This window comes from Peromyscus californicus, unplaced genomic scaffold (genome assembly GCF_007827085.1).
Source record: "Peromyscus californicus insignis strain IS unplaced genomic scaffold, ASM782708v3 Scaffold_4__1_contigs__length_199733344, whole genome shotgun sequence".
Classification (NCBI taxonomy): Eukaryota; Metazoa; Chordata; class Mammalia; order Rodentia; family Cricetidae; genus Peromyscus; species Peromyscus californicus.
In genome coordinates, this window is record NW_026294562.1 from 121,894,500 (window position 1) to 121,913,062 (window position 18,563).

Below are 18,563 nucleotides of genomic sequence, written 5' to 3' on the forward strand. Positions count from 1 at the left end.
CTGACGCCGACGATCACGCCCCACAGCTCCGTCCAATTAGGAAAATGACCGCGAGGAGAGGGAGAGGGGGCGGCGAGGAAGGGAGGACGAGCCACCGGAGGCTCTCGACCAGCCATGGGGATCTGCCCACCCTTTCCCTGCACCGGGCGAGCGCCGTCAACAGGTCCGAGCCGGGGCCACCGAGAAGGCGGGGGGGGGGGTGTCCCCCGGGGCCCGCGGCCCCCGGCTGGAGATGCCCGCTGACCACGAGGGGCACCCGGCACCCCAGCAGCGCGCTGCGCCCTCGTCGCCACCCCCGCGGGCCCCGCCGCGCGGCCACCCCACCCGCTCCCGGAGTAAAAAGTTTGTGGGCAGCCGCAGGGGCGGGGCGGCGAGGGGTGAAACTTTGAGTCCCGGGCCGGGGGCGGGGGGCGGGAGCGTCCCCGTCCCCGAGCGCCGCGACACCCACGTGCGGGCCGGAGACCGCCGCCGCCGCCGCCTCCCCGGCCTCCCGCGCCGCCGCCGCGCTCTCCTTTCATTTTGCCTCTCTATCTCTCTCTTTCTCTCTCTCTCTCTCTCTCTCTCCCTCTCTCCCTCTCCCCCCCCTTCGCGCGCTCTCCTCCCTCTCTCCCTTCTTCCCTTCCCCCTCTCCCTCCCTCCCTCCCTCCCCCCCCCTCCAGACGCCATCTCTCCCTCTTTTCCCCAGCTCTCCCTCTCTCGCTCCAGCTCTCCGGCATGAGGGAATGTGGAAGTGAAAGGAAAAGACGACATGTTTGCAGCGCGGCTTGCGGGCCTGCGCGCCGCCGTCCCCGGGGAGAGGCGGGGGGCGGGTCGACCGCGGCCGCAGCGACCCACCCCCGCGCCCCCAGCCACCCCGCCGCGGGCCGCCCGGGGGGGGACCGGCGGGGCCGCGGGCCGCGCGGGACACTCACCCTGGGTCCGGGCGCGGCTCCTCGCGCGGGGGGCCCTCGGCTGGCCGGGCCGGGCCGGGCGGGCCGGGGGCTCCTGCTGCCCACCGCCCGGGCTGCTGCTGCGCGCCGCCTCCACGCGCGCCCGCCCTGCTCTGCCACCCTCCCTCCGGCTCCTCTCTTTCTCTCTCCCCCTCTCTCTCTCTCTCTCTCTCTCTCCCTCCTGCTCTCTCTCGCGCTCGCTCGCTCGCTCGCTCGCTCGCGCTCTCTCCCTCCCTGGAAGAAGGGAATGAGGCAGGGCTGACGTGAAGGGATGCTAAACAGCTCCTCCTAAGCCAGCTCGCAGAGGAAGAGAGAGACAGAAAAGCAGCCCTTTTATCTCTCTTTTGTTTTCTCACTTCCTTCCACCACCCCCCCAGCACCCCCCTCTTGCCGGCCCAAGTTTTCTTTTTCTCTTTCTACCGCAGAGAGGATTTTTCTCCTTTTCTTTCTCTTTCTTTCCGTGCAACTCTCGTACTCGAATTGCAAGCCTGGAGGCTTCTCTTTTTTTTTTTTCTTCCTCTTTCCTCTTTTCTTCCTCCTTCCTCCTTTCTTATTTCTCTAAAAGGGTTTTGTTTGCTGTGGGAGTTTCGTTTGAAAATCGAGTCACGCCTTTTTCCTTCTTTTCTTTCTCCCTCTCCTTTTTTCCCCCCCTCCTCTCAGCAGAAAAGGGGAACAAAGATTAACAAGCGGGGGAGAAGGGAGCCTCAGAACCTCGAATGGAAATGGGGGGCTGTCCCTGCCAGGCACAAAGGGGGCCCGAGAGAACAGCCCCCCCCCCAGGAAGCCTGGGGTGTCCTATCCCAAAGAAGAGCCACTGGGATGGGGGTCCGGGGGAGCCCCTGGGTGCCCAGTCCTTCCGAAAATATGGGTAGGGGCTCTGAGTCCGCCCCCTCCCAGCCAGGGGTGGAAGCTGGGGGGTGGGGGGGGTGCTCTTCACTTAATATATTTTTTAAGTGGGCAGATGGGCTTGGAGCAAACGCAGCCGCAGAGCCCTGAACACTAAAGCGCCTTTAAACAGCTGTTCAGAGCCCTGGACGGTCAGACTCGAGGGAACGGCTCCGGCTGTGATCGCCGGGACCCGTGTGCGAAGGGGTTCAGGGGAGTTCAGCTCCTCAGGCCCCCCCAAGCCCAGGGCCTAGGTTCGGCCCCCGGGGTGCACGGCTGGGGGGCGCCGAGGCGTGGTCGTTAGCTGAGGTCTGGGCCCTTGTGGCTCCCTGCGGGGCCCGGGGTTCAGCCTAGCCTGGCCTCCTCCCAGCTCTGGGACAGGCCGGACACCCCGCCTCCAACCTCCCGGACACCCGCCACTCAGCTGCGCCGCTCGACTCCGACGCAGGGCGGGTGCCGAGCCCGCGGACAGAGCCGGGCAGTGTCGCCACCAAGGGTCAATTATTCATGGGGCGCCTGGGCGTGCTCCCAAGACCAGCTCTGTCCTCGGCTTCTCCGGAGGAGTGGAGACAACACGGGGGAAAAGTTCCCAGAGCAAAGTTGGCCACATTTCTTATTTTCCCAAGTAAGTATTGAGCACCTGCTGGATGCCTGGCCCTTGGACTGGGGCTGCAGCTGGGCGAGAAACGTGAGGTCTCGGCGGGCCCAGACAAAGCGAGGGAAGCTGCGGCTCCGGACCAGGTCACCGAGCAGAAGAGAAGCCTGGATCCTCTCCCCTCCCTGCGCTCTTCCTTCCCCTTCCCTCCTTCCTCCGGGCTGCATCTCCTTGGCTCCACCCCTTCTCATCAATTCCTCCCACACTTCCCTGCTCTCCCTGGCTTTTCACTGGAGGGTCCCTTCTCCCAGCTAGGAGCAGACGCTGAGCCCCATTGTCTCTCCCCCAATGACTGCAGCCTCCCAGGGATAGGACCAGCCACTCCTTCCCCTCCCCCCAGCCCAAAGGCCTGGGCCTTTACTGACAGGAGCCCCAAGGCCACTGCCCCCTCGCCCCACCCTACACCAGCTCACGGAGCTGTGAGCAATGACTCCAGTCACTCAGAACATGATTTATTTCTGGCAAGGAGTGAGAAAACAGAAGCCAGAGAGTTTGGTTCAGCAAGAACGACCCCATGATTTCAGGCTCAGCTCACTGGGCCTCTCTAGTGACCCCAGCGGCTTCCCAGTACACCCTTTTAGTAGGGAATGCAGGAAGCCACAGCCCTGTCATTACCTGCCCCTCTTCAGAACACCCAAGCCATGTCCTCCAAAAAAGAGACAAAGTCATCTCTGAGAGTCGAGTATTCATTCAACTACATTCACTATGTACCTGCTGTGTGCCAGCTCCTCAGCCTGGTGCTCCGGACTTAACCACCGACCAGTCTGGTTCCTTGTTCTCTGGCTTTGCAAACTGGTAGAGGAGCAGGAGACAGCTGGGCCTCAGAGCCAGGCATCATGGTGCATACTTGTAGTCCCAGCACTTGCAAAGCTGAGGCAGGAGGATTGTCAGGAGTTTGAGGTCATCGTAGGCTACATATTAAAAACCAGGATAGCCAGACCATTATTGCAAGGCCTTGTCTCAACAGAACTAAGAAGAGAGAGGCACAGTTGTGCGTGATTATAATCGCAGAGTCTGGAAGGTAGAGACAGGAAGATCAGAAGTTCAAGGCCAGCCCAAGCTACATAGCCAGTTCCGGGCTGGACTAAGTGAGACCCCTTCTCAAAAAAATAAAAAAAGCGTGGGGGTGGTGACAACAGTGCAGTGTGTGGCAGCACCTCAGAGGACAAGGGTGGTCAGTGGAGGCTTCCTGAAGGTCATCTAGGTAAGTAGGGCTATGCTAGTCTAAAGCATGGGAGGGAGCCAGGCGTGGTGGCACAGGCCTTTAGTTCCAGCACTTGGATGGCAGAGGCAGGCAGATCTTTATGAGTTTAAGGCCAACCTGATCTATGTAGTTCCTGGATAGCTAGGACTACACAGAGAGACCCTATCTCAAAACCACAACAAAAAAGCGTGGGAGGGAACAATGTGTCTGCAGGGCAAAAAAGGACATTCTAAATTTTAAGAACTGTTGAGTTCTAGCAGCCAGGCCTGGTGGTGCACGCCTTTAATCCCAGCACTGGGGAAACTGCAGAGGCAGGTGGATCTCTGTGACTTTGAGGCAGCCTGGTCTACATAATGAGTTACAAGCCAGCCATGATTATATAGAGAAGTCCTGTCCAAAAGAAGAAAAAAAAATTCAAGTACTTGCAGAAAATACAGAGTACATGCTGGGGAAGAGGACGGTTGTGGGCACAAGCAGAAGACAGTGTTAGTGTCAGGGAAATGTTCAAAGTTTATCCCATTTCACTTGCCAGCTTCCTCAACATAAGTGACTAATATGTTCAGTAAATAATGTAGCCCCAGTTTCCGGCCGTATAAAAATGGAGGTAACTGAAGTCAGGTGATGATTAGACACACCTTTAACACCAACGCTCTGAGGCAGAATCTGGTAGAGCCTGTGAGTTTGCAGCCGGGCTGGTGTGCCTAGAAAGTTCCTGTTTGAAAAGAGATCGAGAATCAAAATAAGTAAGTAAAAGAGCTGTAATTCTAGCTACCTGGGAGACTGAGGCAGGAGGATCAAAATTTGAAGGCCAGCCTGGGCAACATATAGAGACCATGTCTCAAAATGTAAGAAAGAGGGCTGGGAATGTAGCTCAGTGGTAGAGCACCTAATCTAGCCTGAGTGAGGGCCTGTGTTGAATTCCCAGAGCTACCAACATAAAAAATCTAAGTTCAAGGCCAGCTTGGGCTACATGGTGAGGCCCTGCTTCAAAATATTAAACAGAGGATATAAACGTGGGGGAAGCCGGGCGGTGGCGGTGGCGCACACCTTTAATCCCAGCACTCGGGAGGCAGAGGCAGGCAGATCTCTGTGAGTTCGAGGCCAGCCTGGTCTACAGAGGAGATTCAGGAAAGGCACAAAGCTACACAGAGAAACCCTGTATCGAAAAAAACCAAAAGTGGGGGGAAGGGGATAGACCTATGGGTTGTTGAGTATCTTGTGTTCAAGTGCCCAGACTTATGTGGCATAGATCTGTGGCTGAGTCAACCACTGATCTACTCATCTATAAGGCTGCACATACCTGCTTCCCAGTGAGCAGTGCGGCTTAGAAGAGCCCACACCCCTTGTGCTGTTTGGTGCATGAGCACCAGCAATATATAGTAGCTTTTATTCACCTTAACTCTAAAATGAAGGTGTGTCAGGGAGGCGTCCTTACAACCTAGAAATGGGAAGATGGGCTGAAACCAGAGTGACTCACAGGCTACAAAGGCAGAGAGCCAGCTGTGGCAAAGACACTCCTTCAAAGATGCCTTGTCCCAGTGGGTGGCTGGCATGGCGAACACCCACATTTGATCGAGATGGCCAGGATGTCATCCCAGGAGCATGATGGGAATGAACTGGCTACAAAGGCCTGGCCTGATCACTGGAGTTCTAGCCTGCCTGAGGAACTAGTAGGAATCAGAGGAAGATGGGCCCTGTGACATCAGCAAAGGCTCCTAGGAGCAGGATCAAAAACAGACTTCAGACTTCAATTTACACATGGTGGGGAGGGATTTTTGAGTTCTCCAGAGTCCAGTCAAATCTCTGTAAGACTCCTCGTCCATTACATGGGTCTTGATTCTCCGGGCACACTGAAAATGAACACCACAGCAAGATGCCCTGTGACTCCAAGGACCCAGGCAGACACCTGTGTCCCACCCTTCCATAGTGGACACCGTGCACTTCTATATTGTAGTTTATCTTGGTACTGGGAATGGAACCCAGGGCCTCCTACATGCCAAGTAAATATCTCCAGACTGCCTCTTCCCTCTTGTCTACGTGCCTCTCTCCCCTCTCTCCAGGGTCTCATGGAGCCCAAGCTGGTGACCTTGTATCCCAAGTGCTAGGTTTACAGGTGTGCACAGCCTCACACCTGACTTTCTCTTATCATTAGCACAAATACATTGTGACCAGACTGAAAATCAACTAGGAACAGCTGAAAACCTCACAGACAGACATTCCGTTTTAGTGTGTAGCTGTGGGCATTCCATCTCCCCATATTTACATGTAAATGCATATAATAAAACTACACAAAATAAATATTGTTCAATAGCTGGCAATATATATAAATGTTAGCCTGGAATGGTGGCTCAGCCATTAAGAGGGCTTCCTGCTCCCATAGAGGACCCAAATTTGATTCCCAGCACCCACATCTGGCAGCTCACAATCACCTGCAACTCCAGCTCCAGGAGATCCAATGCCCTCTTCTGGCTTCTGAAAACATGTACATGCAGGTGACATATACATTAACATTAAAAAAAAAAGTTGCTGGGAGTAGTAATGTGCCTTTAATACCTCTGAATTCAGGGCCAGCTCTCTCTGGTCTACAAAGCACAGAGTGAGTTCCAGGATGGCCAGAGCTACAGGGAGAAACCCAGTCTAGGGAAAAAAGAAAAGTCGAGAACTGTAGAGGCAAACAATTGACATTGAGAACTGTAGAGGAAAACAATTGACATCAACACACACACACACACACACACACACACACACACACACACAAAGAGCACACATGCATAGACATACACATAGAAATAAATAAAATGGCAATACAATAAATAAATGGGATTTAAAAAATAAATTTAACAAAATTGCATCACGTAAGTCAGTTGCAATCAGTTTGATCAAGTAATAGGCTACAAATACTTTTCCTGTCTGTAAACATCCACAGTATCATTCATAACACATTACACTCTTCCATAGTATGTATGTATACAAAATGTTGGAGGGTGAGATGTATGCAGATTTTCAGTGTTATGAAACTGCTATTGATAAACATGCCTATTTTTGCTATTGTTTCTGTTTTAAAGGGCTACAAATATCCTTATTTTAGCATTTATTTATTTATTTTCTTGGAGTGTGCGCAGGCCATGGTCTTCTACCAATGGGTCCCAGGAATGGAACTCAAGGCATCAGGCTTGGCTTCAGTCACCTTTAGCTGCTGAGCCATCTCACCAGCCCTTGAGTGTCTCAGGTTAGCCTTGAACTCACTAGTAACCCAAGCTAGCATGGAACTCTCAAGATCCTCCTGTATTAGCCAGGTGCACATTCTTCTACAGCCTTCTTTGTGCCAGGCTTTGACAGCACTTTATCATAACTAAGCCAGAATTTATAGCCAAGGTTGGGATTTCTGTGCCTGGTCTGGTTTATCTCTTTACCTAGGAGCCGGTGTCCCTCAGGATCTTCCCTGCCTCTGTCTCTGTCTCTCTTTCTCTCAGACAAGGTCTCATGTAACCCAGGCTAGTATCACACTTGCTGTATAGCTAAGGAGAGCCTTGAAATCCGATATCACCTCCCAAGTCCTTCCCCCATCACAAGCAGATTCCCACTATCATCCTTACATATTGCCTCCCAGAGAGAACCTGTCTGGGCAGATGCCCCGCCTTTTACTCTGACATCTTATTAACTAAAATAATTAATGCCATATCCTGGAGTTGCTGGGAAGAATGAAATCAGGTAACTAGCAACAGAAAACACAGGATATTGTATCTTGTAGATTGTAAAGGCTCTTTGAATGTCAGTAGATCCCAGTGAGGGCCCAAACTCAAGACATTACCATTTAGTCAAATACCCTGATTTACTCCAAGCGGAAGAGATTCTTCCATATTGACACGAGAGAGCAACTAGCTGTTTTCTATTCCAAGTGGCACATGCAGCCCTCTTCCCAGTGATTCAGAAGCCTCAAAGTGGTCTCCCTGAACTAAAATTTGAAGGTAGATATGTTTTAAGGTGATGATGGTGCACACCTTTAATCCCAGCACTCCAGGGGCAGAGGCAGGGGAATCTCTGAGTTTGAGGCCAGCCTAATCTATAGAGTGAGGTCCAGGACAGCCAGGGCTACATAGAGAAACCCTATTTCTCAAAAAAAAAAAAAAAAAAAAAAAAAATTGTGTGTGTGTGTGTGTGTGTGTGTGTGTGTGTGTGTGTGTGTGTGTGTGTATGGGAGGGGGAGAACCATGAATCCTCATTATTTCCCTGGGGGAGGAACATTTGTGTTTCCATCTCTGAGAGTCTGAGGGATCCTGTAAGCCAAGAAAAGGGATGAAGTGCAGTCCCACCCCCATCCCGATTCTTTCCACTACAGTGATTCTGTGGGGAGATTAACTGGCGCTTATTAAGACCCCTGTCTTTGGCCAGGCATGGTGGCATACACTTTTAATCCCAGCACTCAGGAGGCAGAAGCAGGAGAATCTCTGAATTCCAGGCCAGCTTGGTCTACAGAGTGAGTTCTAGAACAGCCAGGGCTGCACAAACAAACAAAAAGACCAGTGTCTTTCACTGGATGAGCCAATTGAACCTTTTAGAGGATATCACCAAGTTTGCAGTATCTAATATTCATAATATTCAGTTTTTATTATTTCCTTTTTTTTTTTTTTTTTTTTTTTTTTTTGGTTTGTTTGTTTGTTGAGACAGGATTCCTCTGTGTAACAGCCCTGGCTATCCAGGACCTCACTCTGTAGACCAGGCTGGCCTGAAAATCAGAGATCCACCTGCCTCTGCCTCCTGAGTGCTGGGATTAAAGTGCTGGGATTAACCAGCTCACATAGCTTGATACTTGGCTTTTAGTATCAGACCTCCCAACTAGCATCCAGCTGAAGAGCAGAAGGACCCCAGGAGTCCCACAGGGGCTGCAGAGAGCACAAACTGGTGCTGTGCTCCTGACCAGATGTGCTGCTTCAAACATCAGGAGAGCCGGGCGGTGGTGGCGCACGCCTTTAATCCCAGCACTCGGGAGGCAGAGCCAGGCGGATCTCTGTGAGTTCGAGGCCAGCCTGGGCTACCAAGTGAGTCCCAGGAAAGGCACAAAGCTACACAGAGAAACCCTGTCTCAAAAAACAAAAAAACAAAAAACAAAAACAAACATCAGGAGATAAAGGCCAAGTGTGAAGTGGTATACCTGTAACCCCGGCCCCTTGGGAATTGGAGGCAGGAGAATCAGTTCAAGGTCAAGGTCACCCTTAGCTACATGGTGAGTTTGGGGCCAGCCTGGGCTAAAAGAGGCCTTTTCCCCCCTCTCCCCTCCCCGGAACAAAAGAAAACTAAGAAAGCCAGATGTGGTAGTGTGGTGCATGTCTGAAATCCCAGTACTCAGGAGGTAGAGATGGGGAATTGGGAGTTTGAGGTCACCCTCAAGTACATAGTGAGTTTAAAGCTAGCTAGCCTGAGCTAATGTCACACCCCACCCCCCAGAAAAAAAGAGGAAGAAAAATTTGCCACAGAAAAGTTTCATAATAGCTATAAACAGGCGACAGCTAGCTTCCTTAAACATGAGAGATAAATAAGACCATGAGTATACAAATTATTATGCAAATTGATGCAAAGCCTGGGCAATAATTAGATAGTACAGATGAAGGGAAGTTTGGGCTGGAGAGATGGTTCAGTGGTTGAGAGCTCTTGCAGATCTTCCAGAGGACCTGGGTTCAATTCCCTGCACCTCCCTGTCTTGGTCTGTGACCCCAGTCACAGGGGATCCACTGCAAGCATATGGTACACAGACATACATGCAACCAAAACACTGTTCACATAAAGTAATAAAAACAAGTCTTTAAAAGTATATTTTAAAGTCGGGCGGTGGTGGCGCACACCTTTAATCCCAGCACTCGGGAGGCAGAGGCAGGCGGATCTCTATGAGTTTGAGACCAGCCTGGTCTCCAAAGCGAGTTCCAGGAAAGGTGCAAAGCTACACAGAGAAACCCTGTCTTGAAAAAAAACCAAAAAAAAAAAAAGTATATTTTAACTCAGAGAGCTGGGGGTGGTGGCGCACGCCTTTAATCCCAGCACTCTGGAGGCAGAGGCAGGTGGATCTCTGTGAGTTCAAGGTCAGCCTGGCTACAGAGTGAGTTCCAGGACAGCCAGGGCTACACAGAGAAGGCCTGCTTCTGGCGGGGTGGGGTGGGGAACCTAATAAATAAATAAAGTGAAAACAAGAGTAAAAAAAAAAATATTTAGGGGTTGGGGATTTAGCTCAGTGGTAGAGTGCTTGCCTAAAAGCACAAGGCCCTGGGTTCGGTCCTCAGCTCCAGAAAAAAAAAAAAAAAGCATATTTAAAAAGGGAAGTTTGGCCGGGTAGTGGTGGCGCACACCTTTAATCCCAGCACTTGGGAGGCAGAGCCAGGCGGATCTCTGTGAGTTCGAGGCCAGCCTGGGCTACCAAGTGAGTTCCAGGAAAGGCGCAAAGCTACACAGAGAAACCCTGTCTCGAAAAACCAAAAAAAAAAAAAAAAAGGGAAGTTTAATAGTTTCTACCTCCTGTTCCCCCCACCCTTTGGTTTTTTGAGACAGGTTTTCTCTGTGTAGCCCTGGGTCCTGGAACTTGTTCTGTAGACCAGGCTGGCCTTGAACTAACAGAGGTCTGCCTGCCTCTGCCTCCTGAGTGATGAGATTAAAGGCTTGTGTCACCACCGCCCGGCCTCTTTTTTTTTTTTAAAGTGAAGTTCTAGAATTTTTATTTTATTTTTTGTAACACTGGAATTGAACCTAGGACCTTGCACATGCTAGGCAAGAACCATGGGTTAGATCTTTAGGCCTCTTTTTGCTTAATATATATATAATGTGTATGTATGTGAACTGTATGTGTACAGTGCCCAAGCAGACCAGAAGAAGACACCAGATCCCCTGGAATTAGAGTAAGAAGTATTTATTAGAGTTAGAGCTGCCATGTGGGTGCTGGGAATCGAACCTGGGTCCTCTGCAAGAGCTATGAGTGCTCTTAACCACTGAGCCATCTCAGCTGTTGCCTTTCATTGTTAAGATTCTTTCGTTCTTCCCTATTTACTTCCATCCATGTACCAAGCAGGCCTGGCCCTGCTTAGCTTTGAGATCAGAGAAAATAGGATACATTCAGGGAGATATGGCCAGAGACACTGTGCTATCCTTTAAATTGAAACTTTATTTTTGATTTATCTCTTTTATCCCAGAGCTACCTTGGAGAATCCTCAATAACCGGTTCATAACATTCATTTCCAGTTGTAGCATTTTGGGAACAGGGAACATGGGTCAGATGACATCTGCATTTTCAGATTTATTAGGATTTTTTCCCTGTGGTGGAAAATAAGATCCCTGTTTAAAACTGTTTTTCAGCACCAGGAAACTTGTCTGGGTAACTTAAGGGTGGGAGCCAACAGCAGAGCTATCTAGAGGAAGAGGAAAGAAGAGAGAAATGGGAACAGGAAGTAAGTTTCTGAGAGGAACCGGTCCTGATAGCCAAGGGGCTGAAGCCACTGCTGTGCACCTGATGCATGCTGGGAGGTGGGATTCTAGCCTGCGGAGGTCAAGTTAGTTGCTTCCCAAGTCGTTCTCGCTAAAGAGTCCTTCCGTCTTCCTAAGTAAAGCAAGGATTTTTGTCTATTTGTTTTTTTGTGTTGGACAGTCAGTCTAAAGAGACCCAGTGTCAAAGCAAAAACAAACAAAACCCGAACAGTAGAAACAACAAAAACAGACCACAGTTCTCTTTAGCTTCAGCTGGCCTTGACTCACAGGGGGCCCAGGCCTGGACTTAAACTCAAAGCAATCCTCCTGCCTACCAAACCTAGCTTACTTTCATTTGAGAGAGCAGGTGAAACTTAGCCTCTCAGTCCTGTGGTTCCAGGACCGGTGGGGTGAGGTACTGGGTTCATCTCCTGGACCGTAAACAAACAAACAAACAAACAAACAAACAATAAATTATAAGGCCAGGGGCAAGGAGTCCCATTCTTGAGGCCAGCCTGGGCTACAAGAGACCCTATCTCAAACAAAAACAAAATACAAGGCAAAGGAAGGAGCCAAAAAAGGAAAAAAGAATAGCTTGGTAGTAGAAAATGTGATTATAAAAAGAGAATTTATATCTAAAGCATCCACAGGTCAGGCACGGTGATATATGCCTTTAATTCCAGCATGCTCTGGAGGGAGAAGTGGGTGGATTTCTGTGGGTTTGAGGTTAGCTGGGTCTACATAGGAAGTTCCAGGGAAGCCAGTGAGGGTTACATGGTGAGGCCTTGTCTCAAAGCAAACAGAACCAGTACAGCATAGGCACAGTAATCACTGGCGGCAGAGGCAGGAAGATCTTGGCAAGTTCAAGGGCAGTCAAGACTGCATAGTGGAACTGTCTCACAAAGAAAGAATTAAAAACCGCAAACAAAACACTAAAGATTCACACAGATAAGTCCTAGGCATTGTAAATGCTTTCTAGAGATCTGAAATCAGATTCTTCTTCTTCCTCTCTGTCTCTCTGTCTCTGTCTGTTTCTGTCTCTGTCTCTGTCTCTGTCTCTCTCTCATAGAATTTCACCCCGTGGCCCAAGCTGGCCTAGAACTCACAGCGATACTCCTGCTTCAGTCTCCTAATTGCTAGGATTGGATTATAGGTGTGAGCTACCATACCTGTGTCTCCAGAATGTTTACTGAATGACTTAAAGGAAATTCAGAAGGATAATCCTAAACACACAGCTTACTCAGGCTTACCATGATTTTCAAGGACAATGACTGTTTACTGAGCCTGTATGAAGGTGGCTTTGGGTACAGGGCTGGTCATGGACTCACAGACCGAGGGACAGGCTAAGGAGGACGACTTGCTGGGACTTTCGGGTGGCCCTGCTCGAAGTCTGCCCACGGGATGGTTCCGTCTCAGGTCCCCTGAGCTCTCTGCCAGCCCTGTCTCCTCCTCCCCCATCCTCCCCTCCCACCCTACAACCTCTTTATCTCTCTTCACAAAAAGCTCCATTCTCTTCTTGCACAATACACTTCCACAATAGACACTCTATTCCACCCAGAGCTTAAATCAGCAACCAAAAGGCTGGTTCCTCTTCCCACCCAGTTCTCCAAACATTTCTAAAGGAAGAGAAGTAATTGCATTGCGCAACATAACCTCCATTTGCCTGGCTGTTTCTCCTACAAACTGGAAGCTCCCTGAAGGCTCTGTGTGGGGCCTTTGCCTCGGACTGGAGAATGCAAAAGAAGCCTATGCCTTGTTTTCTAAATGTCCAAGCAACTGTTTCAGAATAATGTAATTATTCTGGCCATGAAGACAAAACTAGGTTAACCAGGAAAGTTCTGGAGGGGACAGATGTGCTTGTGAATCCCCTTGACTACTGTGACATAACATGTAGCACACACATGTGCAAACTCACCAAGCTTATCCATGGATTATGTGCAGCCTTTACATACCAGTTAGATATGTTTTAGCAAAGCTAGATAAGGGAGGGGAGAAATATGGTTTGTTTAAGGAAGAGAAAAAAATGTATACTCATTAAAGAAATTTGACAAATCCTCTCTAACCGATAGAACATAGAAACTAAAGGGCTGGAGAAATGGTTTGGCAGTTGAGAGCACTGGCTGCTCTCGCGGAGGACCCAGGTTCAGTTCTCTGGGGATCTGGAAGATCCGAATTCAGAGGACACCTGCGTTCATGTGCGCACGCGCGCACGCACACACACACACACACAATTACAAGTAAATTATCTTTAAAAATAAAAATAAATTAACACCTATAATCCCAACAAATAGAAATAGCTGACAACTTTTTAAAAAGTATACTTCTTTATTTATCTTATGTATGTGTGTGTGGGCACAGGTGTGGTGGAGGTGTGAGGGCAGGGCCATTCTCTCCTTTCACAGTGTGAATTCTGGGGTGGAGCAAAGTGAGGTTTGGTAGCAGGAGCTCTTACACTCTGAGCCACGGGGCCACAGAGATGGGAAAATCATGTGTGGTTTGGATGAGAAAGGTCCTCACAGGCTCCTATGTTTGAATACTTAGTTCCCAGTTGGTGGAACTGTTTGGGAAGCATTAGAAGGTGTGAACTTCTAGGAGGAGGGGTGTCATAGGGGGTGGGTTTGAGGTTTCAAAAGCCTATGTAATTCCCAATTAGTTCTCTCTGCCTCAAGCTTACGTATCAAGATGAGAATTCTCAACCACTGACCTACCCCACGCCTGCCTGCCTGCTGCCATGTTCCCTACCATAATGGTTGTGGACTCTAACCCTCTAAAACCAAACTGTAGGCCCCAAATTAACTTTTATAAATTGCCTTGGTCATAGTATCTTTTTGTTTGTTTGTTTGTTTGTTTTGGTTTTTTCGAGACAGGGTTTCTCTGTGTAGCTTTGGTGCTTTTCCTGGAAACTGACTCTGTAGCCCAGGTTGGCCTCGAACTCACAGAGATCCGCCTGGCTCTGCCTCCTGAGTGCTGGGATTAAAGGCGTGCGCCGCCGCCGCCGCCGCCGCCGCCGCCGCCTCCGCCGCCGCCACCACCACCACCCAGCTGTTCATAGTATCTTATCATAGCAATAAAAAAGTCAATAAGACAAAACATCTTGTAGTTGGACTTTCCTTTGGGCCACCAGCTCACAAATAATAACATGGAGGGTTATTAATTATGAAAGCTTGGCCTTAGCTTAGGCTTTTTCCCAACTAGCTCTTATAATTTAAATTAACCCGTTTCTATTAATCTCCGTTCTGCCACGTGGCTTGGTTACTTCTCTATACCGTATGTCTGACTTCTTAAGTGTCTTGTTGGCATCTCTCGAGAGCCTAGGTTCATCCTGAGTTCATCTCTCTGCCCAGAAGTCCCACCCAGTCTCTCCTGCCTACCTATTGGCCATTCAGCTCTTTATTAAACCAGTCACAGTGACACATTTTCACACAGTGTACACCAATATTCTGCAACAACATTTATTTTAAAAAATAATTTTGTATTATATGTGTTTATTTATTTTCAGGGGAGACCCATGTACCAAAGCCTGCATGTGGAGGTCAGAGGACAACTTTCTCTGAGGAGTCTGTTCTCTCCTTCCAATGAATGGATCTCAGAAATGGAACTTTGGTTAAATCTGGGCATGGCAGCAAACGCCTTCATGTATTAGCTATCTTGTAGTGTCCCCTCTTTTGTTCTGGGGACAGGGTTTCCCTGTGGAGCCTAGGCCGGTATCAAATTCATGAGATCCTCCTGGCTTAAAGTTATCATGATCAGAAGTAATGACTCTTCCCCCCGCCCCCCAGACTGGCCTCATCACAGAGATCCACCTGCCTCTGCCTCCCGAGTGCTGGGATTAAAGGTATGCGCCATCATGCCTAGTGGAAATAAACTTTTTAACATACATTTTCCAGGTATTTTATGTGCATTTTTCTGGATAAAAATGAATGTATACACAAAGTATTACAAAAATGGAATTCTGATTCATGTATAATGTGCTATCTTACTCAGGGTGTTACAAACATCCCCACTGTTAAGTATTTTTCAAAAACTCGGTGGTTAAGACGTGTGGCTCAACGGTAGAGGATTTGCACAGCACGCTCAAACTGTGGAGTATCAGGTTCTTTTATCCTGGTGTGCTGCAGGCCTCGGATCCTAGCTATCAGGGAGGCTGAGGCAGGAACGAAGACAGCCTGGGATGTAGAGGGAGCTCAGGGACCTCTGGAGTAAGCTGGCATGACAGCATCTCAGGATTTCAAAGCAAGGGGCTGGAGAGCCGATGCAGTGGAGAAGAGTGCTTGCTCTTACAGAGGACCAGAATTCAACTCCCAGCACCCATGCTGGGCAGCTCACAACTGCCTGGAACTCCAGTTCCAGTGGATCTGACGTCTTCTCGTTGCCTCCCAAGACATCTGCACACATGTGGTACACACACAGACACTCACACATACACACATAAAACAAAATCTTTAAAAACAAACAAAATGCGAAAAGAAAGTGATGAAGAAATGCCTCCGTGGTTAAGAGCACTGGCTGCTCTTTTGAGGAGGCAGGTTCGATTCCCAGCACCCACATGGCAGTTCACAACTACTTCTAACTCTAATCCCAGGGGATCTGGTGTCTTTTTCTGGCCTGCTTGGGCACTGTACACACATGGTTCACAGATATACAGACACCCACACATACATACACATAAGATAAATATATTTTTAAAGCAAAAAGAGGGCTGAGGATCTAACCCAGTGTTAGGGTTCTTGCCTAGCATATGCAAGGTCCTAGGTTCAATTCCATCTGTTCACAACCATCTGTAACTCTAGTTCCAGCCTTCTTATCTCTTTGTGCACCAGGCACGCTTGTAGTGCACATACACACACACAGGTAAAACATCCATCCATCCAGGAATGCATGTAGTACACATAAATACATGCAGACCAAAAAAAATCCATACATAAAATTACACACACACACTATAATATATATACATATATATACACATACGTATATACACACACATACATACGTATATACATACACACATACATACTTATATACACACAACACACACATATGTATGTATATGTGAGGGTCTGGAGAAGTGGCTCAGCAGTTAACAATTTTGTTTTTTTTTCCCCCGGAGCTGAGGACTGAACCCAGGGCCTTGCACTTGCTAGGCAAGCGCTCTACCACTGAGCTAAATCCCCAACCCCCCAGTTAACAAGTTTTTAACAGTTAATAACAGGGCCTCTTTTGGGGGCCCTGGGATCAGTTCTCAGTGCTCACATGATAACTTCAGTTCTTGGGGATCCAATGCCCTCTGCTGGCTTCTCTAGGGAACTACATGCATACAGAGCACAGACATAGACACAGCCCAAACATCCATAGTACAAATAAAAACAAACCACATTTAAAAAACAGTTTTTGTGGGTCAGTGAGATGACTCAGTGGGTAAAGGCACTTGGCATGAAAAGCTAGGGCCTGAGTTTGATTCTTAGGACTCATGTAAAGGTGGAAAGAGAAAATGGATTCCACAAAGTTGTCCTTTGACCTCCACACTGGTCACACACACACACACACACACACACACACACACACACACACACACACACACACACTTTTTTATTGCTATTATTATTTAAATAAAAAATGAGTTGCTTGGTGGTGGCCCACACCTTTAATCCCAGCACTCAGGAGGTAGAGGCAGGTGGATCTTTAGTTTGAGACCAGTCTGGCCTACAGACTGAGTTCCAGACCAGCCAGATATACACAGAGACACTCTTATCTTGAAAGATAAAAATAAAATGACTCACCCGGGCAGTGGTGGCACACGCCTTTAATCCCAGCACTTGGGAGGCAGAGCCAGGCGAATCTTTGTGAGTTCGAGGCCAGCCTGGTCTACAGAGTGAGATCCGTGACAGGCGCAAAGCTACATAGAGAAAACCTGTCTCGGAAAAAAGACCCACATGATGACTAGCAACCATCTTTAACTACATTTCCAGAAGACCCAACACCCTCTTCTGACCCTCATGGGCACTGCATGCTTGTGGGTGCACAGACATGCAAGCATGCAAAACACCGGTACACACATAAAATTAAAAAAAAAGTTTTTTTAAAGAGTCAAGGCTAACTAACCTTGATTACATAGAGTTTGAGGCCAACCTGGGTCCCATGAGGCCTTGACTCAAAAAAAAAACAAAAAAAAAACAAAAAAAAACAAACAACAACAGAAAATAAATTTATTAAAAAATAAATAGGGCTGGGCGGTGGTGGTGCACGCCTTTAATCCCAGCACTGGAGCCAGGCGGATCTCTGTGAGTTCGAGGCCAGCCTGGTCTATAGAGCGAGATCCAAGAAAGGGGCAAAGCTACACAGAGAAACCCTGTCTAGAAAGATCAAAATAAATAAATAAAAAATAAATAGGAAGCCGGGCAGTGGTGGCGCACGCCTTTAATCCCAGCACTCGGGAGGCAGAGGCAGGTGGATCTCTATGAGTTTGAGGCCAGCCTGGGCTACAAAGCTACACAGAGAAACCTTGTCTCAAAATAAACAAAGAAAGAAAGAGAAAAGAAAAGAAAAGAAAAAGAAAAAGAAAGAAAGCTGAAGCCGGGCGGTGGTGGCGCACGCCTTTAATCCCAGCACTCGGGAGGCAGAGCCAGGCGGATCTCTGTAAGTTCGAGGCCAGCCTGGGCTACCAAGTGAGTTCCAGGAAAGGCGCAAAGCTACACAGAGAAACCCTGTCTCGAAAAACCAAAAAAAAAAAAAAAAAGAAAAAAAAAAAGAAAGAAAGCTGAGAGCAATGGCCCATGTGGTTATCCCAGCCCTTGAGAGGCAGAGGCAGAAGGATCACAAGTTCAAGGCCAGCTTGGTCAACTTCAGATCCTGTTTCAAAACAAGAGGAGGAGGAGGAGGAAGAAGGAAAGAAAATAGAAAATAGGGTAGAATTAACACCCTTGTCCTTGGGCTGTTTTATTTCTGTAAAGACAAAGTCTAATTAACACAGGACTTCAGAGAAAGGGCTAGATAGAATAACAAAGAGAAAGATATTAGAAATTTAAAAGAAGTCTAGCTTTGATGGTACACATCTGTAATCCCACAACTCAGGAGGGCGAGGCAGGAGAATTTCAAGTTCAAGGCCAGCCTGGGCTACACTAGGAGAGCCTGTTTCAAAATAAAATAAAAATAAGAAGTATTGTGCTTTGGATCAGAAATGTCTCCTGCAGGCTCACATGTCAGAACCCTTGCACCAGCTAGCAGCACAGTTCGGAGAGACTGAGCCTGGCTGGCGGAAGTGGGTCACCGGGAGTGGTTCTCTGAGTTGCAGCCAGGCCCAGCTTCAGCTTCCATTCTCTCTGCTTCCTGAGCTGTCAAGATGTGTGACATGCTACGACTGTCCCCACACACTGCTACCTCAGCAGAGCTGTCTCCCCTGCCTTCCTGGACATGGTGGACTAAGCATCCGGGACCAGAAACCCAAGCC

General features: G+C 48.7%; 1 protein-coding gene across 2 annotated transcripts in view; it reads right to left on the reverse strand.

The window, feature by feature from the left end:
- Positions 1–3,967, reverse strand: part of Znf710 (zinc finger protein 710) — a 75,079-nt gene extending 71,112 nt beyond the window's left edge. Inside the window, exon 1 of one of the 2 annotated variants that reach the window (XM_052714424.1) lies at positions 2,455–3,967. In XM_052714424.1, the coding sequence (XP_052570384.1) occupies positions 2,455–2,660 (206 nt within the window). In that variant the 5' untranslated portion in view covers positions 2,661–3,967. Of the gene's footprint in view, positions 1–911; positions 1,674–2,454 lie in introns of those variants that run through there. The other variant, XM_052714425.1, reaches the window with a different exon arrangement.
- Positions 3,968–18,563: the final 14,596 nt, after the last annotated feature.